The 26,775-nt window shown below is 33.5% G+C and overlaps 1 protein-coding gene across 1 annotated transcript; it reads left to right on the top strand.

Moving 5' to 3' along the window:
* The first annotated feature begins 3,684 nt into the window (after window positions 1–3,684).
* Window positions 3,685–20,854, top strand: LOC114395592 (protein SABRE-like). Its single transcript, XM_028357420.1, has 15 exons — window positions 3,685–5,793; window positions 6,117–8,091; window positions 8,328–8,425; window positions 9,115–9,471; window positions 10,163–10,281; window positions 10,923–11,172; window positions 12,652–12,876; window positions 15,955–16,094; window positions 16,522–16,594; window positions 17,129–17,230; window positions 17,332–17,508; window positions 17,893–18,135; window positions 18,242–18,409; window positions 19,528–19,903; window positions 20,483–20,854. The coding sequence occupies exons 1-15, from the start codon at window positions 3,724–3,726 to the stop codon at window positions 20,593–20,595; spliced, it is 6,486 nt and encodes a 2,161-aa protein (XP_028213221.1). The 5' UTR covers window positions 3,685–3,723; the 3' UTR covers window positions 20,596–20,854.
* Window positions 20,855–26,775: the final 5,921 nt, after the last annotated feature.

Raw genomic sequence — 26,775 nt, 5'->3', positions numbered from 1 at the left:
GAGTGAGTTCTTAGCACTCCTCTTATTTCTTTTATCTCCATTTAGTGTTATCAATTAAGAATGTTGCTAGGTCCTATTCTTTGATTGTGGTGAATATTGGTCCATCTTAGCAAAGTGCATTATATCTTCAGTTTATCTTGCTGGTAGGTTGTGTGGCATAGTGATGCATCTTTGTGGAGCTTTTCACCAACTTTAAGTTCTTTTCATGGCACATCAGAAATTAGATGCCTTGTTGTAGATAGTTCTAGAGGCATTTTCAATTTTCTTAAACACTAGAATTTGGCTTTGTGGCTAATGTGATTCCTTCACTTGTAAGTCTCTCTGAATATCTTGTTCATGTTCTTGGTGATTTTTGGTTTGTCAGGCAATTTGATATAAAATTGTAGGCCACTATTGAAAACAAAATTATGATAACTTTGTGGTACTTAATCGGACAATCAGTTTCTGTTACATTTTCTGTTTATATTTAACCAAAGATAGAAATTGTTCTCAGGTTTTTCAAATAGTTTTGATTTCAGCTGTTAATTATGCTTTTTTTTATTGTAGGTCAGCTTCAATCTGCCAAAGCTAAATGTGAGTTTTGTGCATCGTGAACGTGGTCTCTCTGTTGAAAATAACATCATGGGCATCCAATTCAAAAGCATCAAATCACGACCCTCAAAAGATGCTGGGGAGAGTACACGTCTTCATTTTCAACTTGAATTTAGTGAAATTCATGTACGGAGTGTGTCTATTGACTTTTTGAAGCTCATATGATTTCCATTTTTGCAATTTTCTTCTTGCTGACAACTTTTTTCTATTGATATTACAGCTTCTTAGAGAAGCTGGTTCTTCCATCCTGGAGATATTGAGGGTGAATTTGGTCACTTTTGTGTATGTCCCAGTACAGGTAAGTTATTTTGCCATCCATAAAACACACCTTTGCATCTTTGTATAATTGGTATCATTTAGTGTTTTCTCAACCTAGCAAACTTTTCTTAATATTAAGAGCAATAAAAGGGTAAAATACAATTTATATGGAGAAATTTATTGGAAAGCAATCTTCCTGTTGAAGTCATATAACCTTTAACCTATGAAGCACATATACTTGCATTTGATTCTCATATCCAATATGGATACCTGTCTTATACTCTTAGAAACTTCACGAATATGTATATATCTATAAAGTATCTAAGCATTTAAAAAAATGTTGTGAAAATTTGATATAAATAAAGGGATATGAAACAAAGAAGTATAAGATAGAAACATGAAAGCATTGTCTCTAGATGATCCAAAAATAGAAGTTTCGGTTTTTCTGGATGATAGCTCAAGGGAGTTTGATACTATTGTTATTAATAGGCAGTGATTTATAATGACAATGGTTTATAATGTTTATTTAGTATTTAATAATGTCAAAAAAGTTCTCTCTTAATTTGGATTTGCAGAATTGAAATTATATATTTATTATGTTTTATTAATTTTTGTACATATCTACATATGTAATCTTCACATCTTATATATTTTAAAAATAATAATATTGCCGCATCGAATACATATTGTCAGCTTATTGAATCTGTGCATCATAGCCTTTAATCGGCAGGTGGTAATTTTTGGGGGCCTACACATTGATTTGTGACATTCATGAAACTATCTTGCAAAACCACCATTAGACAACTTAAGCTTTTAGGAGGGTTAGTCCTCGATAAGGAATGAGAGTCTTCTTGATATAGTGGTGAAGAATTTGATCTTTTCCATCTCATACTTCTGACAAAACTCAACTTTTAGCACAAGATAGTGTGCTTGCACGTTGTTCATGCTTCAAGCCTACAGAACTCCTAGTGGTTTGTTTTGGAGATATTTATGACAATTTTAAGCATTCACCTGACAACTTAAGCTTTTAGGAGAGTTGTTTGTTGATAGCCATAATATTTTATAATAGAATTTCTGCAAAAGTTTATATCTAAAGGACAATGCACTCATAATATGAATCAAGAATGCCTGATATGGACTATTAGACTTAGTTATAATTATTGTTTATTGTATTTTCTGCAAACTTACTTTGATTTTTTGGGTCCCCTCCTCTAGACAATTATGCCTATTAGAGCTGACATAGAATTCAAGCTTGGAGGTTTACAATGCAACATCGTAATAAGCAGATTAAAGCCTTGGCTGCTCCTACATTCATCTAAGAAGAAAAAAATGGTTATTCGGGAAGAAGCTCCTGTTGTAAAACCAAAACCAACAACTGATAGTAGTAAGATCATCGTGTGGACATGTAATTTCTCAGCTCCTAAGATGACAATAATTCTTTTCAATATGGCTGATTCTCCACTGTATCATGTAAGTATTGGCAACTATATATACTTTCGTTATTTATGAACCAAAACAAGCTCAACAATGATGCTATGCACAGAATAAAAAAAAATATTGGTTCTAGTTATTAGTTTGGGATGACAGAATAAATATTGCACGCAGAAGTTACTTAAATACTAGTATTAGTCTGATATAATAACATCTTAACAGCTTTTAGTAAATATTATTGAAGAATACAATAATCCCCAAAATCAAAACTAAGTCCAAATATTGATCAGATCATTTGATCTGTAAGCTTATCCTTTTTGGTGCTAGTTAATCCTGCATCGCTATTGCTCTTCAGTCTTCCCTCTCATTTTCGCTTCTTTTCCCTCTAATAAATTTTATTATTTTACAATAAATCTCTAATATTACTTTGGGCTTTGAGTAGTGGTACTGCCGGGTTTATAACCTTGCTGCCTCTAACACCTTAAGAAAAAGCAAAATGTGAGGACCAAGACAGTCTGGGGGTCTACTAATGAAAAAGAGCCTAGTTGAGTATAATTGTATATTTTTTTGGCTCTTAAAAGGGTGCATTTGGTTTGTTTTTGGCCTCATTTTTATGTAATATATTTTTACAAATAATTTCAAAAATGTCACCTTATTTCCACTCCGTTTCTCCTTTGCCTATTCTTGAAAACAGGAAATGAAGTAAAAACTAGGTAACATTTTTTTTAATTATTAATGAAAACATGTCAATGAAAATAACAAACTAAAAGCTTCCAAATTTTATAGGTTCATCGCTTGCATAATGATGTATGTACAATCATTAAAAGGATCAAATATGCTTTTGTTCCCTCAAAGTATTTTGCAATGTTGGTTTTAGTCCCAATAATAATATAATACATTTTAAGTCCCTACGTTTACCCAAAAACACAGCTTTTAGTTTGGTGAAGGACTACAACCATATCACCTTAGGTAAATGCAGGAACTAAAAACGTATTAAACACTTGTTTTTCTAGGGACTAAAACCAACATTTTGAGGAACCAATGCTCATTATTATTATTATTATTATTATTATTATTATTATTATTATTATTATTATTATAAACTACTAAAAGAGTGACAGCTACTTGGATTAGATTTGAGGTTCAAAGGATCATTGTCAATTATTGGTTGAGTCTTTTTTGGAAAGGCACTAAACTGATCATTTCCATCAAATGAAAGCTATGAATGGATTGTTTTGCTTTCTTTGACTGTTTAAATTTCTTTTATTAAAGTGATTATATCTCCAATGTTTGACCATTTTAAGTTCTATTGGATGAAGTTACCTTATATGTTAATTCAAATGCTTTTGAGTAAAGACATTTACCACAAAGCATCCATTTATTGCTTTCCAAATCTAGGGTTGCTTACAATCAACACATCTATCTGCAAACAACATTTCGAATATGGGGACTACAGTGCATACAGAACTTGGTGAATTAAACCTCAACTTGGCTAATGAAAATGAAGAATGCTTGAAAGAAAGAATTTTTGGTGCTGAGTCAAAGTCTGGCTACATTTTGCACATTACTAAAGTTAGTTTGGATTGGGGCAAAAAGGACTTGAAATCCTCTGAAGAAGGTGCTCCTAAGTGTGTGCTAGGTTTATCTGTTAATATGACCAGCATGGGAGTTTATCTAACTTTCAAGCGAGTAGAATCATTCATATCAACTGCAATATCCTTTCAAGTTCTATTCAAAAGCCTTTCCGCTTCAAAGAAAAAAACAACGCAAACCCGGGCTCGATCATCAAAAAGTTCAGGGAAGGGAACTCAAATGTTGAAATTCAATGTTGAACAGTGTTCAGTATATGTACTGGGGGAGACTGGAATAGAAAATGCAGTTGTTCCTGATCCCAAGCGAGTCAATTTTGGTTCACAAGGTGGTAGAGTTATAATAAATGTGTCAGCAGATGGTACCCCGCGCACTGCAAACATAATCTCCACCGTTTCCGATGACTACCGGAAGCTAAAGTACTGTATTTCTCTTGAAATCTTTCATTTTAAGTTGAGTGTGAACAAGGAGAAAAGATCCAAACAGGTAGAACTTGGAAGGGCTAGATCTATCTATCAGGAATATATGGATGAAAATAGGCCAGTATCAAAAGTGGCATTGTTTAATATGCAAACTATTAAATTTGTACAACGTTTAGGCGGCCTTAAAGAGAATGCTGCCTGTTCTCTTTTCAGTGCTACAGAAATTACAATGAGGTGGGAGCCTGATGTGCATCTATCACTAATTGAACTGGTTCTCCAGCTAAAATTAGTGGTACACAATACGAAGCTTCAGGAGCATGGTAATGATGAACATGTCGAAGACATGTCTAATGTAAAAGATACTAATAGGAAAAATGAAGCTACTGTGGAATCAGGGCATTCAGAAAAGAAGAAAGAATCTGTTTTTGCTGTTGATGTAGAAATGTTAAATATATCTGCTGGGCTGGGAGATGGAGTTGATGCTATGGTTCAGGTGCAGTCAATTTTCTCTGAGAATGCTCGTATAGGAGTGCTCCTTGAAGGACTCATGTTTTATTTTAATGGGGCCAGAATCATCAAGAGTAGCCGGATGCAAATTTCACGAATTCCTAGTAAATCTGCTGCTAGTGCATCTGATGCAAAGGGGCCTGTAGCCACAATATGGGATTGGGTAATTCAAGGTCTGGATATTCACATTTGTTTGCCATTCAGATTGCAATTGCGTGCTATTGATGATGCTCTAGAGGATATGTTGCGTGCATTGAAACTTATTGTTGCTGCAAAGACCAATATGATTTTTCCTGTGAAGAAAGACAGTTCTAAAGCGAAAAAGCCTAGTTCAGTAAAATTTGGATGCGTAAAGCTTTTCGTACGCAAGTTAACTTTTGATATTGAAGAGGAACCAATTCAGGGATGGCTTGATGAACACTACCATTTGTTGAAGAAGGAAGCTGGTGAATTAGCTGTCCGGTTAAACTTTTTAGATGAATTTATATCCAAGGCAAAGCAAGATCCAAAACCTACTGATGACACCAATAATTCTCCTCAAGAAAAAAAGGTTTATTTTAATGATGTTGAGGTTGATGTAAACAATCCTTCGACTATTGAATCAATGCGAGAAGAAATTTATAAAAAATCATTCCGATCATATTACCAGGCATGCCAAAACCTAGTGTTATCTGAAGGGTCAGGTGCTTGTATTGATGATGACTTTCAAGCTGGTTTCAAACCTAGTACTTCAAGGACTTCTCTTCTTTCAATATCTGCATTAGACTTAGATGTAAGCTTGACAAAAATTGATGGTGGAGATGATGGGATGATTGAAGTTCTGAGGAAGCTTGATCCTGTTTGTCTTGAATGTGACATACCATTTTCCAGACTGTATGGGTCAAATATTCTCTTAAACACAGGTTCTCTTGTGGCCCAGATTCGAGATTACACATATCCTCTTTTTGCTGGAAGTTCTGGTAAATGTGAAGGTCGTCTTGTGATGGCTCAGCAGGTAATATGAAGAATCCAATTTCTTTCATATATGTACCTTTAGTTTTTTTTTTTGTTTACATATTGTGGTCATCCTTAAGTTATGAAGATCCTATCAAAATATAGAATCATGATCTTGAAAGGATCCAATAAAACTCGGTCGTAACTCATACATGTGCTCATGAATTTATAGGTTTCCTGTTGCTTTTAAGAAAAAGCTACATGTTACTTGAATTGAACTTTGTATTTGTTTCTTTTGTGTTATTTGGGGTATTACTAAATGATGATTAACCTGATAATATTTCTTGGTCATTATTGTTTATTTCTGCTATTTATTTCAAGTAGGCAACTAGCTTTCAGCCTCAAATGCTTCAAGATGTCTATGTTGGGGCATGGAGAAAGGTATGCATGCTTCGATCTGCTACTGGTACTACTCCGCCAATGAAGACATACACAGATTTGTCCTTGCATTTTCAGAAAGGCGAAGTGTCATTTGGGGTGAGTTATGAACCAGTTTTTGCTGATATTAGTTATGCTTTCACTGTGTTGCTACGGAGGGCTAATCTAAGTGTTATAAACCCCGGCCCACTTATTGTGCCACCAAAAAAGGAGAAGAGTTTGCCATGGTGGGATGACATGAGAAATTACATTCATGGAAGAATTTCCTTATTATTTTCTGAAACAAGATGGCATATTTTGGCAAGTACAGATCCTTATGAAAAGCTTGATAAACTTATACTTCTGACTAGATCTATGGAAATTCACCAGTCAGATGGTCGCATTCTTCTTTCCGCGAAAGATTTCAACATTTTTTTGAGCAGTTTGGAGAGTATGGCAAAAAAGCGTGGTTCCAAAATTCCGCCGGGTGTTTCTAGTGCTTTTTTTGAAGTCCCACTTTTTACACTTGAAGTTGCAATGGACTGGGATTGTGACTCTGGCAAACCATTGAATCATTATTTATTTTCACTTCCAGATGAAGGAAAACCTCGTGAGTTCGTATTTGATCCCTTCAGATCCACTGCTCTTTCACTTCGATGGAACCTATCTTTTAGATCCCTTCCTCCTTCATCAGAAAAACAATGTCCACCCTCTGTTGCAAGAGATAGTATAGAAGGATATGCTACTCTATCTCAGCCTCCTCACACTTCTCAGAATGTTTCACCGGCTTCCCCAACAATAAAACTTGGTGCTCATGATCTAGCATGGATTACAAAATTCTGGAACTTGATGTACCTTCCCCCACATAAACTGCGGATGTTTTCACGCTGGCCTCGTTTTGGTGTTCCAAGAATTATCAGATCAGGCAATCTTGCACTAGATAAAGTAATGACCGAGTTTATGATTCGTATAGATTCCACACCGATTTGTATAAAGAACATGCCTTTACATGATGATGATCCAGCCAGAGGACTGACCTTCATGATGACAAAGCTGAAGATTGAATTATGTTTTGGCAGGGGTAAGCAAAAGTTTACTTTTGAAAGCTACCGTGGCCTTCTTGATCTTGTTTACCAAGGTATTGACCTTCATATGCCCAAAGTTTTCCTAAGTAAAGAAGACTGCTGTAGTGTTTCTAAGTTAATTAGCATGGCAACAAAAAGCTCACAATCTGCATCCAAGGATAACGTTCCCTCTGAAAAAGGTTGCATGACGCAGAAAAATCCTGATGATGGATTTATTTTATCCTGTGATTACTTCAGTATAAGAAAACAGTCCGCAAAGGCCGATCCTGATACTTTGGGAGCCTGGCGTGAAGAGGGAAAAATAAATCCTGAGAAGACCACGTGTGTACAGTTTGAGCGTGGTAAACAGAGCGAAACTAATGAGCATACGCAATCAGACCCAAGCGACGACGATGATGGCTACAATGTGGTGATAGCTGACAGTTGCCAGCGCGTGTTTGTCTATGGTATGAAGCTTCTATGGAATATTGAAAACAGAAATGCTGTTTGTTTCTGGGTTGCTGCTCTTTCCAAAGCCGCTGCACCTGCCAAGCCTTCTCCTTCTCGGCAGTATGCACAGAGAAAATTACATGAGGACAACAAAAAGGATGATGCAGCCGAAACTAATCAAGATGATGATGCATGTCAAACCCATCAAGATGATGGAGCCAAAATCCAGCAAGATGATGAAGCTGAATCCCATCGAGATGATGGAGCTGAAACCTGTCAAGATGAAGGAGCTGAGACACATAAAGATGAAGTTTCAACATCCCTTAACACTAACAGCATCTCGGATTCTCCCTCTTCTCAGGCTGCCAAGAATCCTGAATTACCTTCATCCCCACCACATTTGGATAATGCGGACAACTTGCCATCTAGTATGTGCCATAAGCTTCAGGAAATTAACATGCAAGTAGTAAAATAGAACACACAAACACACACACACACAAAAAAATAAAAAAAATACATCAATTAATATGCCTTGTGTCACAACAAATATTTTCACTGCTTGCCAGATCGTTGATGTAATTTTGGTAAGCACCATTTGTTCTTGAGTATTTTTACTGACAGATTTGTTTACCCTCTTTTATTTCCCTTTTTTGTCTCCTGCCAGCTAAAAATGAGAATGCTGACGACACTGAGGAGGGGATTCGACACTTCATGGTTAATATTATTGAACCTCAGTTTAATCTTCACTCAGAGGACGCAAATGTAAGTTATAGAATACTTTTTTTTTTTTCATTTTAAATAGAGCTTATGGGCTGAGACACAGAGCATTTTAATTATTGTGCATGCCTTTTATATGGTAACTTGATTCTAGATTAAAACAATTTCCTTTTATTCAATTTTTTTTCAACAGATCTTATTTTGAGAACAGCTGACAGTTTGGTTTTCTGTTTCCTGTTAGTTTGTGTTAGGATAATTAGTTGTATAACTCTGAAGAGCATGTGTCATATTTTCTCTGAATTCTAATAGAACCTAATTCAATCCTACAAAACCAAAGACATTGACAACCAACTCTCTTAGAATTTGCGCTTAGGACATAACTCAACTCCACAAAACTGGCTTGTTAGAGGAGAACAGTCCAAGCCTTATAAGCACTAGTTATGCCATATCTTCACTCAGCCTTTCTGGTCAGCCCTCCATAGCTATCCCTTTCCAAGACCCTACAACCAATTCTAGCAGGCCACAATTAAGGCGGGTCAGGGTGACAACAATTAAGGTGAATTTCCACTAAAATTTAATAGGCCGCAAATAACTGGAATTAAGACAGCCATCCAACAATTAACACATTTTTTGTATCTTGATTTCCCTTATCTTTTTTCATGTGTTGTTTCTCCTTTGTTTATCAATTTGCAAAAGAATGTGCCAAGATTATGTGTGTACTCATGCTTTTATAGGGTAGGTTTCTGCTTGCTGCTGTAAGTGGCCGCATTTTAGCCCAGTCATTTCACTCAGTCCTTCATGTTGGTTACGAGATGATTGAGCAAGCTCTTAGTACTACAGATGTAAATGGTAGTGAATACCAGCCTGAAATTGCATGGAAAAGATGGGAGTTATCTGTTATGTTGGAGCATGTGCAGGCCCATGTTGCACCAACAGATGTTGATCCAGGGGCTGGAGTGCAGTGGCTACCAAAAATTCTCAGAGGCTCTCCAAAAGTAATGCGTACAGGTGCTCTTCTTGAGAGAGTTTTTATGCCTTGTGATATGTACTTTCAGTTCACAAGGCACAAAGGAGGCACTCCAGAAATGAAGGTAATTTTTTTCTATCATATCCTAGCCTGTGATCAATTTATTGGGAAATCCAAAGCTCATTGTAAGATGAAGTCTTTTTATCTGTGGTGAATGATTTGCTGCACATTCGGATAATAGAAACAGCCATCTCCATAATATTTGTGCTACGTACATGGACAATTTTGAATCAATTAAACATCTGTTTTTACATTGTTTTATTGCTAATTTCTTTTGTAGTGTTTTGGGGAATATTGGTTTCGTGCTAAATCTTTTTATACCTTTTTGACAATAAGGTTTAAAGGGCTTGTTAGAAGAAAAGAGGTCATGAACTGTGCAGTTTTCACTATTTCTTTATAAATTTTATGGAGAAGAATAAGATTTTTATTTTCTGGCTTCTCTTTGGTGCTTGGCTCATGGTATTTCCATTTCAGATTTATTATGTAGAGTTTGGGTTATCAATGTGCACTGCTATTCTTAAGTTTTGCTGGTTTTATTTTTATTTTTATTTTCTTAGTTTTATTTTGAATGTCATCTTATTCTCCTATGTATAGACATTTCCCTTCTAACGAAATTACCTTTTCTATAAAAAAAAATGACCCTAATCTTTCTTAGTAAATGCATATCTTTATGAGTGTTTTTCACCAGTTTGCAGTCTTTTGTCATGGCTGTGGTGGTCAATAATCTCTGTCAAATTCATAATTTAATACTGCAGGTGAAACCCTTGAAGGAGCTCACATTCAATTCTCATAATATAACAGCAACAATGACATCTCGCCAGTTTCAGGTCATGCTGGACGTGTTGTGCAATCTTCTCCTTGCACGGGTTCCAAAGTATGGATAACCATTCTTGCTTTACACTGATTAAAAATCTACTTGTATCTGTTTGCCTACATCAGATATTCTTGTATGTCTACACCATTTAGTACCCTATCAAATTTAACAGTGTCAGGTAAATTTGGTTACTCCATCTAAATGACTACATTGCTAGGAGTCTAGGACCACTATAATTTCTTCTCGGAGATTCAGGGGTCAGATTCTTTAGCTGTTATATATGGATAGATCAATCAGGTTTTTTGTCAGTCTTGTTATTTGGCATGGTCAAGTCACATATTCCTCGTTACCTCTATATATTTTCAATTTCCGAGTTACATTTTTACTGTGGATAGTAGCCTCTTTTTTTTTTTTGGTGAATCAGTGGATAGTAACCTGATACAGTGTTTGATGTTAATTGATGCTGCAATAGTTTTCTAATTTCTATTTAAAATTATTGTTCATTTACTCTGAAATTATTTATCAGGCAGATATGTTTCATATTCATGAATTTGGTTTAATTTAGATAATCCAGGTAGTTGAATTATATGATTCTTACCTTGATGCAGTTTCTTTTTTCCCTTCAAGAAATTTAAATTCGAGATTTTCTGTTCAATATGAATAGTTCTTTAAATTAACTAAGTATATCATAAACAACTTAGGCCTAAAAAAAGTAGCCAGACACTTTCTATTGAAGATGATGAAATGGTCGAAGAAGAAGCCGATGAGGTGGTACCTGATGGTGTTGAAGAGGTGGAACTTGAAAAAATCAACCTTGAAAAGAAAGAGAGGGAACTAAGGTTGCTTCTTGATGATATAAGAAAACTGTCTCTTTCTTATGACCTTTCTAGAAATCCGCATCCAGAAAAGGAAGCAGACTTGTGGATGATAGACGGTGAAATAGCCATGCTGGTAAGAAATGAATCTTGTTAAAAATCCTTTAAATGTATGTAATTGGATGGTTCGAGTCCAATTATAGATGCTTGTTCTTTGAATTAAGTTGTTTGTATCTGCGAAAAACAGATTAGGCTAGTGCTCTGCCTGGTGATATTTTTATGATTGTGGTACTTAAATATTTGTATCCACTGGCAGAAGTTGATAAGCTTATTAGCTGTAATAGTGAATTGATGATAAAAAGATAGTCTTCTTTTAGAAGGAAAGTAGTGTGTAAGAAAAAGAGCACAAGTTAGCCTTCTTAAAGCTTACACCTTGAGTACAATCGAAACTATTGATACAGAATCTGTTACCATTAAGAAATAGCAATGCTTTCTACAGTATGAAACTGATTAAAAGTAGGAATTCCATGATTTCATTATTTATGCTGCCCAAATGTTAATTGTATGAGGATATCATCAATTAATTTAGCTCATATATTCTACAGGTTGTCAACATATCTGACATTCTCACAGTTAATTTCTTCTATTGGGTTAACTTCTTCCTATAGCTTTATTTATTTATTTTGTGTGTGTGAGAGAGAACTTCTTTCAGTAGCTGAATGGCTACAATTAGGTCTGGACATGAGTCTTAGCTCAGCTTAGCTAAGTCTTGCTTGGCATGGCTCAATAGAAAATAGTCTTAACTTGAAATTCGTCTCAAGTTCAGTTTGATACGAAACATTTTTGTTGCCCAAGTTCAGCTCAGACCAAGTTCATGAACAATTTGATTAGACTCATTAGCTCAAGTAAGACAACATGGATCAAACTAATGTTTAATTAATAAGAAGTTGAGAACAAGTTGGGAAATGGATACTTTAAGTCCATTGTTGGAAAAGAGAAAAAAGATCAATCAACAAGACACTGTCTTTTTTTTTCTTTTCTTTTTTTAACATCCACTCATGTATTATAAATCTGAATCGTCATTCTTGAATTAGATTTGTCAATATCAGATTCAGATTATTTGTCTTTCCTTCCTCCAAAAATCCTTGTAGTTTCAACAATAACCTAATAAACACAAATTGATCATGTCTGTTCATTACGCACAACTTGTTACAAACGTCAAATAGAGATAATTATGTTTTTGGTTCCTATACATTTTATAATATTACTTTTAGTCGCTAAACAAGATTTTTAATATTTTTGATCCCTATATATTTTCTTTGCTAATAATTTTAGTTTTAGTCCTTGCTGTCAATTATAATCACTAACTAATGAGGTAATAGTGCAACAAGGAGTCTAATGGAACAACTACATGTCATTTTTTTTGTACATAAATTGTTTTAACCCCACAACTAGTAAAATAGAACTATTTATATTTATAATGCATGGCCTGCTAACGTCATTAACAACTAAAACTATTAACAGAGAAAAAGTATAAGAAAAAAAAGAAGTTATATGGTGATTTTAGTATACGACAAATTTTCGTGTGTAATCAAAAGTTGTCTAACACTGGCAGGTCCAAGAACTGAAGAGAGAAGTTGTAAATGCGCGAAAATCTAGGAAAGAAGCATATGCATCATTAAGAATGGCAATGCAAAAAGCTGCACAGCAGCGGTTAATGGAGAAGGAGAAGAACAAAAGTCCTTCTTATGCTATGCGAATATCTATGCAAATTAACAAAGTTGTTTGGAGCATGCTCCTTGATGGTAAATCCTTTGCTGAAATTGAGATCAATGACATGGTAAGAATTATTTTCCTCTCTGTTTATCCTTTCAAAGCTCATCCAGTCCCCTGAAAAATCTGTTTCTGACAAAGTATGAACTGCTGTCCCAGCATCAAATATTCTCAGCACTGAGTCTGACTTCATATGTATTAGATAGGTTCTAAAAATTGCGAACTTAATGGCCCAAATTTACTCCATTGACTTTTTATAAAATGCATTGTAATATGACACTTTTTATTTCGACATACATATAAGTAAAAAAATATATAAAAATATAGAATTTAATAAAATTAACTTTATTTAAATCACGTAAACAAATTCATATGAGTAAAAAGATCACATTCACTTCATTGTTACCAAATAAAATTTATTAAAAAATATCTTCGGCTCAAAACAAGGTCATCTAAGTTTACAAAAGAACTTAAGTTAAACAGCGAAATAAAATAAAATAAAGTAACATGTTGAGAACATCATGTAATTGAAATAAAAATCCATGTTTGCCCCAATCTTATCAGAGAATTGTGTCTCAACGTCTTCTAGCACAAGGTTCTTTAAAGTCATCCACCTAGTTATCTGCTCCTACAAATACAAGGTTCGAAATCATCACAAGATCAAAACACAAACAACACATAGAAAGTGAGTTATAACATTTCTAAATAAAATATGGATAAACAAAGACATAAGCAAAATACATTATGAAAATATTTATGACATAGTTCAACTTAATACAATCCACATCACTTCACCACTTTATCATTTAAAATTCACTTTTTTAATCACCAAATTCATAATAAACAATTCGCAGATGTTATGCAACAATTATATTAAGACTCAAACCTATATGCAATATGGTACCATGTTAGTGAAAAACAACATCAGGACGCCTAGGAGTACATAACAAGACACACAATACAATGAGTATGTCAGATCAATCTCACTAAGTGGAATCATAAGGTGATTAGTCAGAGTCACTCTATTTTGCAAGAATGCTCCAACCATTTGGGATCAGCATAAGCTTAAAGGAGCACTCAAACTGAGTGTATTTACCCTCAAGACCTAAACTCCGAAGAATCTGTTAGAGTCTCACCTTCCTGATTCAGGTCCAACAGCCTAAAACAACTTTTGCAGGCAAATACTGCTTATGAATTATACAATACCCATGACCTCACACTTGTTTTCAAACACGTCTAATACATTGTGCTACAATTTAACATGTTAGGTTCCTAACTTGAAACCCCTACACTTTTCTTTTAACACCTCATGCATAAACATTTTTCTCAAGGCAAACACCAGTCGTGTTATTGAATAATTCACAATTCACAACACAAGTAATATCGCATCAAGTATTAACCAACCACTTATTCACAATCATATCCCATGTTCACAAATTAACATCTCACAACGTCACAATCCACTGTCACATGTTCACGTGTATCTCATCAATTAACACATGTTCAACTTGTCACTTATATACTCAATCTCAATCACAATTTCATAATCCTAAAACAACATGTTAAAGGATCTTACAACTTTCATGAAGACCACAAAACCTAATTCAATCATTTTCTTAGTCATTTTTAGGCTACAAGTTAACCCACATTGTTAGGAAAGTAACACAGACTTAAAATAACTAATTTTCACTAAGCACGAGCGTTCTCTCATCAAGCACGGTCGTGTTTTGCGAAAAAAAACTCCATTTCATGAAGCAAAAGAGACACAATTCAAACCTCAAAACACTCCCAAATTCAAAATGAATAGCGCAAAACATGTGATCACATCATGGGGAACAAAATCCCTTAATCAATTTCAAGAAAACATGCAAGAATAAAAAATTCTCAAATTTCTAGGTTTCTAACATTCAAAACCAAACACTCAATTAAACCATCAAATTCGCATCAGGGTATCAATTGACCCGTCAAACATGAACAATTCATAGTTATCATTGTACAAACAAAATTAAAATGCATAAGCATCCTAAAATTAATCCCAATTTGATCCCCAAAGGATCCCTACACATGTCCACTCTATCCCTAATTACGATAAACTCATCTTTTACCTCTAAGTGGACTCACATATGTAATCCGGCAGCGATAGCGACATCTCTAGCGATTTCCTAAGATTCTTCAAGCCGTTGCTATGCTAGGGTTTTCAAGCATTAAAGAGAAGGAGAAGAGATTATGACCTCAAATTTATTGTCTCTGTGCGAGGGGCATATCTCTTTAGGGGAGGGTTTATGCAGGGTTTTAGGAGAAGAAGAAGGGAGAATAAATTTAGGAAGAAGAAATAGTATAGAGATAGATCGTAATTGTAAAGGTTTACCCAATATGTCTCTATTTATAGCTAGGGTTCTGAGTCTATTATTTATTATATTTTTTCTTTATTTTATTATTTCATAAAAAGAGAATTTTATTTTACTGTTTTATTAAATAAATAACCAATTAAACATTCTTTTATTTTCTAAAATATTATTTTACTCTATTTATTTTTTTAATATTATGAAATCTTTATTTTGATTAACAAAAACTCTTTTCTCTCATTTATTTAATTTTTTTTAAAACTCTACTAATTTGTGGTTCACATGACTAATCATTAAAAACCCAATTTCAACTTAATATCTCACCCCAAAATATTTACTTAATTCAATTAATTATAAAAACTTAAAATACACATTTAATAAATATCAATATATTTATTTACCAAAAAATTGAATCTGCAAATTTCTTTATCCCTGCATGTTATGGGGGACAATGGAAAAAATTACCATGATCTTTTCTAGTTAAGTTTAATGATATGCAGTGTTAATATAAAAGTTTTTACACTATCAATTAAGTTGAAATCATGTTTAATATGAATTTTCAAGCTGTTATTATCAAAGTTAATAAACTTGTGATTAGACAATAGTGTAAAGATACTATATCAGCGCATATCCTTTTTTTTTTTCTTTCTAGTTTAGTTGTTCTTTCTTGTCGTTGTTTCTATGAACCTGAGCTTATAATGATTCATTTCTAATTCCTAGTTTTCTAACTTTTTTTTTTATTTCTTTTCTCTCAATTTGCAAGAATATACTAATTCAGTTTCATCTTGCTAATCACTTAGATCTACGACTTCGACCGGGATTATAAGGATGTCGGCATTTCTCTGTTCACAACAAAATATATTGTTTTCAAAAATTGCCTATCTAATGCCAAATCTGATACAATTCTGTCAGCATGGAATCCCCCACCCGATTGGGGAAAGTATGTAATTTTCCAGGCATTTTTCTTCAACATACTGGTGCTTCCAAGTTGATTTTCTGATATTTTTTGCTTTGATGTTACATGCATTTTCTTAATTGCTAATTAAAATCTGATTAGTTGTTAAGTTCAAGTTCAACTGCATCATTCACCCCTTAGGTTTCCATACTACTTCCTCTCTTTAAGCTTCAACTGAAAAGGCATACAGATAACCTGGAAAAGTACAACTAAAATAATAAAATTTACATGTGCTGTTGAAATTATTGATGTAGATGAAATGGGAGGAAAAAAGGACCTCTTAATAATTTATTTGATTATAAGATTGATTACCTTTTCTATTTCAATAAAGATTAGTGTCTTTCTATGTTTTCCTTATCTTCTGGGTATCATGATATTGCATGTTTGCTTATGGTTTTGTTTTTTTTCCCAGAAAAGTGATGCTTCAAGTTGATGCGAGACAGGGAGCTCCAAAGGATGGAAGTTCTCCCTTTGAACTTTTCAAGGTAAGTGATTTCTTATGGTTATTTTTCTCATTAAAATTAGTAAAGTTCAGTACAGAATAATAGAATCCACCTCTTATTCTAATTTGGGTTTTTCATATTTTTATGTCTGATGCTTATAATAATTGAGACCAAGTGTAATATGTTAGAGTTTTGTTAAGCAGACCCTGCCCAAGATTATAAATATAAATTAATATTTTATGTGTATTTGATTACAAATGTACAATGTCTCTACATATTGGAGAGAGCAGAATATTAAGGAGCAATAATTACGGAAGCGAATCTATTGAAGTTCATGAGAGAGAAAAATGAGACAGTTTCTAAGAAACAAAAGAAAATAAAGTGAAGAAATTTGTTTTTCTAATATCAGAAATTGTTATTATACAGTAACAGTAATACAACTGAACTCAGAAATTGTCTGGAGAACTGGGAATCATAGAAAATGAGTGAAGTAAAAATATTACTGGAGATATTTGCTGGGAAAGCCAATACTTGTGCCTTTTGTTTCCTAACATGAACATACTTTACTCTATATAGGTAGAGATTTATCCCCTTAAGATCCATTTGACAGAAACGATGTACAGAATGATGTGGGGGTATTTCTTCCCGGAAGAAAAAAAGGAGTCACAACGCCGACAGGTTAATTTAGAATTTCAATGTGCTCATTGACTTATTTCCACAACAATGATAAAATTCATAGATATTATGTGTTTAAGTAAAAATTATGATTGCTCATATAGGAGGTTTGGAAGGTTTCGACGACAGCTGGTGCAAGGCGTTTGAAAAAAGGTTCATCGGTCAATGAAGCTTCTGCTTCAAGTGCAACGAAAGAGTCTGAAGCCCCATCCAAATCCACCATCACTGCAATGCTATTTCCCTCAAGCAATCAGTCTTCTGCTCAAGTTGATTCTGCCCAAGTGAGTCCATTCTCTAGTATATGGTTTTCAAGTAATAATATTAAGAGAAATGCAAGTAACGCATTCTTTAACACTTTTTATTGGGTGAAATCTCATTTTGGCCAACAAATAGAGAATGGACGCATGATATTTAAAGGGGCCAGCATAAGATTTCACCTAATAGTGGAGAAAGTATTGGAAAGGGATTGTCAAGAAATGTGTTGCTAGCATTCCTCTAATAATAAAAGAACCTGAGAAGGCTAATGCTATACTACATTGGTAGGAAAGCTAGGGAAAGATATATAGCTTCTTCTACTTTTGTTATTTTATTCTCACCATCCAATTTTATGACATTTTAAGAAACAAGATAGATCTAACACAAGGAGTTTGGTAACATGCTTGCAGGCATCCAAAACACAAAATGTCAAAGCTAACCCTGGTACTGGTATAACCCCCGAGTTGAAAAAGGCATCTTCTTTTGATAAGACAGAGGAAGATACCGTGGCAGAATCTGTAGCCGATGAACTTGTCTCACAAGATGAAGCATCCAAGAATAAACTAAAAGATTGCAAAGGTGCTATGCCATCTGAAGAGAAGAAATCTAGACCACAAAAAATAATGGAATTTCACAACATCAAAATTAGTCAGGTTGGTAGTAGTTCTGGACCATTTGATGAAGTTGTCACTCATCACATTTCATCAACTTTGTTGAAATAATTCCAATTTCTTATGAATCACATATTCTTTCTTGCAGGTGGAATTGTGTATTACCTATGAAGGGTCAAGATTTGTTGTGAGTGATATGAAATTATTGATGGATCAATTTCACCGAGTTGAGTTTACCGGGACTTGGCGGAGACTCTTCTCTCGAATTAAGAAGCACATTATATGGGGAGTCCTGAAATCCGTGACTGGAATGCAGGTAATGAACAACTTACTGTTTCCTGATCTCCTTTCAATTTGTTGTTAACAAGAATGAATGTATACCCATCGTGTTTATCTTTGTAGACAACTATTCATACCTAACTGCCACGGCAAATTTATAACGACATTCTAAAACAAACTTGAGTGAAATTGTTGCTTGTGACTCCCTTTAAAATGGCTTTTGCCAATTGCTGAGCGGAAAAGAACACGCGCAACAAAACTACAAATATTCTAATTTCTTAGTTACCAAATTATGTAGATCCTATGATTTCCTTAATTAGAGATATCTAATGATATCCAACACTCCCTGTCAAGTTGAAGCATATAAATCATATGCACCAAACTTGTTATATATATAATCAATTTGAAGATCTCTCAAAAACTTGGTGAAGACATCTGTCAGTTATTCGTTGGAATTGACAAAATTAGTGGTGATATCACCCAATAAAATCTTCTCTGTGACGAAATGATAAATCTACCTAAGTGTACTTAGTCCTCTTATGGAATATCAAATATGAAGTAATGTGCAAGGCATCCTAATTATCACAAATTAGTATTCCTAAACTTTAGTTCTTTAGGCAACTCTTTGAGCTAGACAATATCACTATTGACTGACGCCATGGCTTCCTACTCTGCTTCTGCGCTAGACCTTGTTACAACATTTTGAATCTTACTTATGATTGCTTATCTTATACTTCCTCCATTCCAAAATGACTAATGTTTAGGTTTTTCACACAAATTAAGAAAAATAAGTATCTCAACACAATAATATTTATTAGGGGGCAATTTTAATAAAATATCTTGACTCTCTTTCTTAATTTCAATAAATATATTATTAAGTCTTTCAAAATAATAGTAGTATTTATTAGAGGATAAAATTAAAATAAATATTGTAATATCTCGTTAAAAACCGAAAATATCAGTCAATATGATTTCTTTTAATACAAAAACATCAATCAATTCAGAACGGAGGGAATGTGTTGTAATGCTATGTACAATTTCAGTATCAAGGAGCAATATTTAGTTTTTTTCATTTCCTTTATACTCAAGTTGGTGAAATTATTTAACTGATTTTGCTTAATTCGTTTAAATGTCCTATTGTCGTGGATCATGTAGGGTAAGAAATTTAAAGACAAAGGTCAGATTCAGCTCCCTAGTGCTGGTGCTCCAGAAATGGACCTTACTTTGAGTGACAATGAAGGCCAAGCAGGAAAATCTGATAAGCTTCCACCAGCTTGGCCTAAGCGTCCAAATGAAGGAGCAGGTGATGGATTTGTAACATCCATTAAAGGAATATTTAGTAATCAGCGCCGCAAGGCAAAGGCATTAGTGCACAAGACAAAGAAAGGAGAAGCAGAGAATGAAACTCAAGGGGATTCTGGTGAAAATGATGGAGATCAGATCGCTCCTTTTGCTAGGCAGCTCACGATCACACAAGCTAAAAAGCTTATTAGGAAGCACACCAAGAAGTTGCAGTCTAAAGCACAAAAAGGTTTGCTCTAGAGTCACTTCCATGTTATTGTTTTTTGACTACTTAGTTCATTATGATTTGTGAATAATTTTTAATTATTTGGATAAGATTAAAAAATTAGCATTAGCAAGACAAAAAGATAATGCACTTCTAGTTCTAGGCCAAAAGTATATTATTTGTGAGGTAAGGAAATCAATCCTCCTCAAAGAAAAAATAAAAGCAAGTCAAAATGGCTTAAGAATTCAATAACGTATCTAATCTCTCCCTAACACTAATGTATTTCAGCTCAGGATTGTCCTTTATTCTGTTTGCTATGTGTTCTACCCACTAACTTACTTTGGTTATCTATTCGATCTAACTTTCTCTTTTCCGAGTTATGTATTTACTTGAGTAGTTTGAATACCATAAGATTCGGATTATATTGGCTTCTTGAATCTAACCCTTAAAACAAGCCGGCATTATCTGTCTGTACCTATGAAAATAAATCCCATCAAATGACTTATTTTTTTATAATTTACTTTCTAATCTTGCTGATTTATGTAAGCCATTCAAATCTTCATGACTTAATAGCTCAAGGACTGAATAGTAAATGTTTTACAGGTTCCTCCTCACAACAAGCAGAAGCACTACCATCATCAAAAGAGGAGACCATTACATTTGACAGTGATTCTTCAAGTGGATCCTCATCTGATGATGAAGCTTTTCATGAATAGGTTATCTAAAGGAATTCTTACTTTTCAGTTGATCATGAAGCACGTTTTATCTTATTCTTAAATCACTAAATCAGCAGGTACGTACCTCAGATAAACACCTAAATTAACAGAAAAACTTGAGGGTAGGGACACCAAAAATGGAAGAAATAGAACTTTGGACTTAAAATTTGGATAATGTGTGATTGATGTTGATTTTTATTCAGTATATTATTCTCTGGAAACCTCAATCATTGTTGATGAAGAGCCTTGCATTCTTCTAGTATCTAGGTAAAATTTGCAATTTTGGGCTCCTTAATATTTCACAGGACGAGAGAATATAATGCGACTTCGTGAGATTTTTTTTAGAGACCACAACTAAGATTCAAACTCAAAAATACTAAAGACATGCTTGAGTTGTCGAATTGTGTTGTCGTCCGACTTGTCGCAGCACACGTTCAAATACTAATCTAAAGGACCACAGCAAAAGTAACGCTCCTGATTCGTTCGCAGAAGTAATTTTGAGGTTGCAAATGTTTACTCAAACATAGACTAATTAAGTTAGAATAACTCTGTTTGATTTACACGTCCGGTGATGATTTCATGAGATTTAAGAATGTCGTATTTTCTTTTTGTGAATGTATGTGGTCTTATTTACCTTTTAGGCTCTTAAATTTACTATAGACAAACGAATTACGTTGGCAATAACATTATGAAAGTAAATAAATAGAAAGGAATAAGAAGGTTATCATGTAATGGAAATGAGAGGTGACGGGAAGAGAAAGAAATATATATATATATATATATTGAGAGGAGAAAGAAATGTATGTAGTGTAACCATTTTTTTTGTACGTTTTTGTGTTTTGGCAGTATCAATATAGTTTAATCCTGTCATTATTATGTGACAAGGAACTAACAACTTTGTGGTTTCCGGTTTTTGGTGAGTCGCTAACTTATCTCAAAGAAAAGTAAAAGAAAAACGATCGATGTGATTCAATTTTAATTGGTAGTAGTAAATACAAAACATGATTTTTATGAGAACTCCAATTTCTAACATGAAGACAAATCAATGAAGACAACTTAGAAAAAAAAACTCTAATTTCTTCAAGTTGTCTTCATGCTTACAAGGTGATGGCCATTCCTTTACTTGATCAAAGCTCCAAACAAGGTCCTAATTGACTTCTTGACTCTTAATCACACAAAGCCTTTATCTTTCAAGTTTTTTAAAGCAAGATATACCGAGTTTCAAACCTCCTTTAAGTCTAAAACCGCACAAAAGAACACATCAAGAGTTCTAAATGATAACTAAAGAAAAACAAGGGTAACCTAATCCTAATTGACACGAAATATTAATGGGTCAAAACCTACATTTAGTTTTATCAAATAATAATAATAAAACTAAAAGTGATCTCAAAACATTAACATAAAAAAAATATAAGGAATGAAGAAAGGTGGAAATGAAGCCTCCACCCATGAAGCATCAAAATAGTTTTTTATTAGAAATTAATTACATTGGGATGCATCTAAACTATGGTAAACTTGTATTAATAAAAAAAATTCTTTTTATTTTTTTTAATAGTGTATTGTTACCTTTGTAATTAACAAAAAAAATATTAAGGAGAGGTTGACACCCTCTATCTCAACATGCATATAAATGAGAAAAACATGTAAAATGCATATAAATGAGAAAAACATGTAAATTGCATATTCTAATTAAATCAATTTTATTCAACAAAATCGTAAGCAAATCCACGTGGATAAGTAGTTCATATTCGTTTCACTGTTACCAAATAAAACTTATTAGAAACATTTCTGACTCAAAACAAAGTCCTTCAAGTTTACAAAAGAACTTGAGTTAAGCACTAGAATAAAATAAAGTAAAATAACATGTTCAGAACATCAGTAATTTAAACAGAAATTCATACTCCAATGTCATATCCTATCAGAGCAAGTGTCTCAATATCCTTAAGCACAAAGTTCCTTAAAGTAATCCACCTAGTCATCTATTCCCACAAACACAAGGTTCGAGATCATCACAGGATCCAAACACAAATAACACACGGGGAGTAAGTCATCACATTCCTTGACGAATAAATGAAAGCATACAGGTATGATATAATTATGAGAATAATATAATTATAACAACAATATAGGTATAGCAAGGCTTAATTTTGGCACAATTCGAATCATTTCAACACTCATCATGTAACATCACTTGTCCTAGAATTTAATCAAAAATCACATTACATGCTTTCACGATTAATCATATATTCAAGATAACACATTTCAAATACAATACTACATCTCACACTTACACAATTCATTACCCAACATCATATAGCAAGTCACAATGATCATTACACAGGCGTTATGCAATAGATACACTAAAACTCAATCATATATGTAATGTGGTATCATGTCAATGAAAAACCTTGTCGAGCGCCTGAGAGTACATGACAACACAGATCATACACTAGTAAGTCAAGTCACACTCAGTAGGTAAAATCATAAAGAGATCAGTCATGATCACGCTGTTTTGCAAGAATGCTCCAACCATGTGGGATCGACACAGGCTTAAAGGAGCACTCAAACCAGGTGTATTTACCTCCAAGTCCTAGACTTCGAATAGTCTATTAGGGCTTCTCCCTCTTGATTTATGTTCAACCCAGAAAATATTTTAGCATGCAGACTTTATTTATGAACTATACAAAACACATGACTCGCGCTCCTCAATTGTTCTCAAAATAATTTTACCTCGTCGTGCCTCAAAGTGATTCAACTCGTCGAATCCTCATAGTGGATCCCATCACAATACTCGTCGTGCATTAACTCGTCACCCTAAAAGGGTCTTATAGTTGTGTGATTGTACGGTTCATAACTCAATGCACATAATGTTTCAATACACGTGTAATCTCAAAATTTAACACATACTCAACTTGTCACTCACACATAATTTATCACACATAATCCCAAGACATCATGTTATCACACCTTATGCATATATATATATATATATATATATATATATATATCACACATTAATAATATTAATATGTTATGTTCATATGACTAATCACCTCATTAAAATAGGCATTTAAAATCATGTATGTGTCACTGAAGTTTGAACTATACAATACACACAATTACTCAATTATTTTCAAAATCATTTTAACCTGTCATGCCTCAAAGTGATTCAACTCGTCGAGTTCCTATAGTGGATCTCATCACAATACTCGTCGTACATTAACTCATTGCCCTTAAAGGGTCTTACAGTTGTGTGATTGTACAGTTCATAACTCACAACTCAACGCCATCACTTTACACTTCACAATAACATGTATAATCACCTTGAAGAACATATTAATTTGACACTTGTTCACAACACATGTCTCATCACACCTTTTCACCAACACATTATCACTTTTCATACATCACACACACACACACACACACACACATGATTATCAAACTCTCGAGTTAACTCGCTAACTTTTACGAGTTTACGAGTTCACTTGTCCTCTACGAGTTGACTCTTAAATAAACTCTTTTTTTAGTAGACTCTGGACAAACTCTAAGTAGACTTGGTAGACTCTCAAGTTTACCACCGAGTCAACGAGTTAGCAAGTTAAAAAAATTAGACCAAAATCTAAGTCATTTTGGATTGTTTTCTGTCTGTTTACCATTCAACATACCTTCATTTAGTGTGTTATTCTCAAATACAAAATTCCCACCTTTAATAATATCAAACTTTTGTTCTCCAATAACATCAAACCTTCGATAAGAATGATCTACCACTACTATAACTTTTGCAAGTTATTATCTAGTAGTTATGTATTATTACTAGACTTGGCTATTCAAATATTCTGAACTTTATGATTTATTGTTTTGTTTTATTATATTATTGAAATATTTAATTAGTATGTTATTTATAAATATTTTATTATTATTTTTATATGAAGTAGACTTGACTTTACAAGTTCAGTCTATGGAACTCTCACGATTCTATGTAAACTCTCCACACACACACACACACACACGCACACACGCACACGCACACGCACACGCACACGCACACGCACACGCACACAAAGTTCATACTTATCTTGTTTAAAAGTTAAGACAATTATCGATCACAAAACCCTTTGGACCATTAACTATGTCTAACATTTGCTTAGTAATTTGAATCTCTCTCTCTCACACACACACACCCACCCCCCTCCCACACACACACATATCCACTCGCACACACACACCCCCCTTCCCCCCACACACAGTTCCTACTTATCTTGTTTGAAAGCTAAGACAATTATCTACAACTCTTATGTTAATCACAAAAACCCTTTGGACTATGAACTATGTCTAAACCTAAGGTAAACATTGGATCATTGCTTAATCATGATAGTTCAACATTTGCTCAGTAATTTGACTCTCTAGGGGGCTATACAACTCCAAATTGGGTGAAACCAATGACATTTGTTAGATAATATCTAAGTATACAACTTTTATGAAGACCACAAAACTGAATTCAATCATTTTCTTAGTCATTTTTAGGCTACAAGTTAACTCACGTTGTTAGGAAATAGTACGAGCTTAAAACAATTGATTTGCACTAAGCATGGACGTGCTCTCATCAAGCACAATCATGCTTTGCGAAAAACCTCCATTTTGTGAAGCAAAAGGGCACAATTCAAACCTCAAAACACACCCAAATTCAAAACAAATAGCATAGAACATGTGATCACATCATGAGGAACAAAACCCCTCAATCAATTTCAACAAAACATGCAAGAATCAAGAATTTCCAAATTTCTAGGTTTCTAACATTCAAAGCCAAACACTCAATTGAACTATCCTATTTGCATCAGGGCATCAATTGACCTGTCTAACATGAGCAATTTATAATTATCATTGTACAAACAAAATTAAAACACATAAAATACCCCAAAATTAACCTCAATTTGATCCTCTAAGGATTCCTACACATGTTCACTCTAATCCCAATTGTGATAAACTCATCTTTTACTTCTAAACGGGCTCACGAGTGTAGTTTGACAGCGATAGTGGCGCCTCTAATGGTTACCTAAGATTTCTCAAGTTATTCCTCTGGTTTCTCTGCTAGGGTCTCCAAGCATTAAGAAGGGATTGGAGCCTCAATTTCACTATCTTTGTGTGAGGGGGATTTCTCTCTCTCTCTCTCTCTTTCTCTTTCTCTCTACAGACATTATTTCACAAATTCCAACAATGAAAATGTGTGAAAATGAGTTCCGAAGAGAGTGTCCAAATTTCACGATAATCGAACGATTAACAGGTTCATGATCATAAATTTCAAGATAATCGAACAATTAACAGGTTCATGATCGTAATTTTACTGAAATAGGTGTAAGTGTATGTGAGAAAAGAGAGTGTTTTGGGAAAGGAAGAAAGGTGAACAAATTTGAGAGAAAAATATCGTAAATATAAAAACTAACTTAATATGTCTCTATTTATAACTGGATTACTCTGAACCTATTATTTACTCTATTTTTTTACTTTATTATTTTATAAAAAGAAACTCTATTCTTTCATTAAATAAATAATCAATTAAAACATTCCTTTATTTTCTAAAACATCATTTTACTCTATTTATTTTCTAGTACTGTCAAACCCTTATTTTAATTAACAAAATTTTTTCTCTCATTTATTTAAATTTTAAAAATTCTATTAATTTTTAAATAATTTTTTTATTTATTTTATGAAAAGTGAGATGTTAAAAAAAATATAGATAAATAAATAAATAGATAGATAAAGGTGTATTGAAAAGGATTCTAATATATTAATTATATATATTTCTAATTTGTATGCTAAAATCTTCAAATAGAAAACCAAAGATAATAGAATTTCACCCAAAACTCAAAAGCATTTTCCCAAAAAGCAACAATAAACTTGAGTAAATAAAGCATTATATATACTATCAAATATAAGGAATTCAATGTACATCAATTATGATAAAATATAGGTACATTATTTTGAATGATTTTATTTTATCAATATCGTATATAACTTCATCGTGAATATAGTTTGCACAGTAAAAATTAGTGAACTATGATGATTTTTTCAAAACCATATCAAGAGTGCCTTATATCGTGAATATAGGTTCATTATTTTAAATGATTTTATTTTATCAAAACCATATATTAGCTTCATCGTGAATATAGCTTCAATATA

Source organism: Glycine soja, chromosome 2, assembly GCF_004193775.1.
Source record: "Glycine soja cultivar W05 chromosome 2, ASM419377v2, whole genome shotgun sequence".
Lineage (NCBI taxonomy): Eukaryota > Viridiplantae > Streptophyta > Magnoliopsida > Fabales > Fabaceae > Glycine > Glycine soja.
Note: the sequence above shows the minus strand (reverse complement) of the source record. Positions and strands in the feature narration are given on the sequence as shown.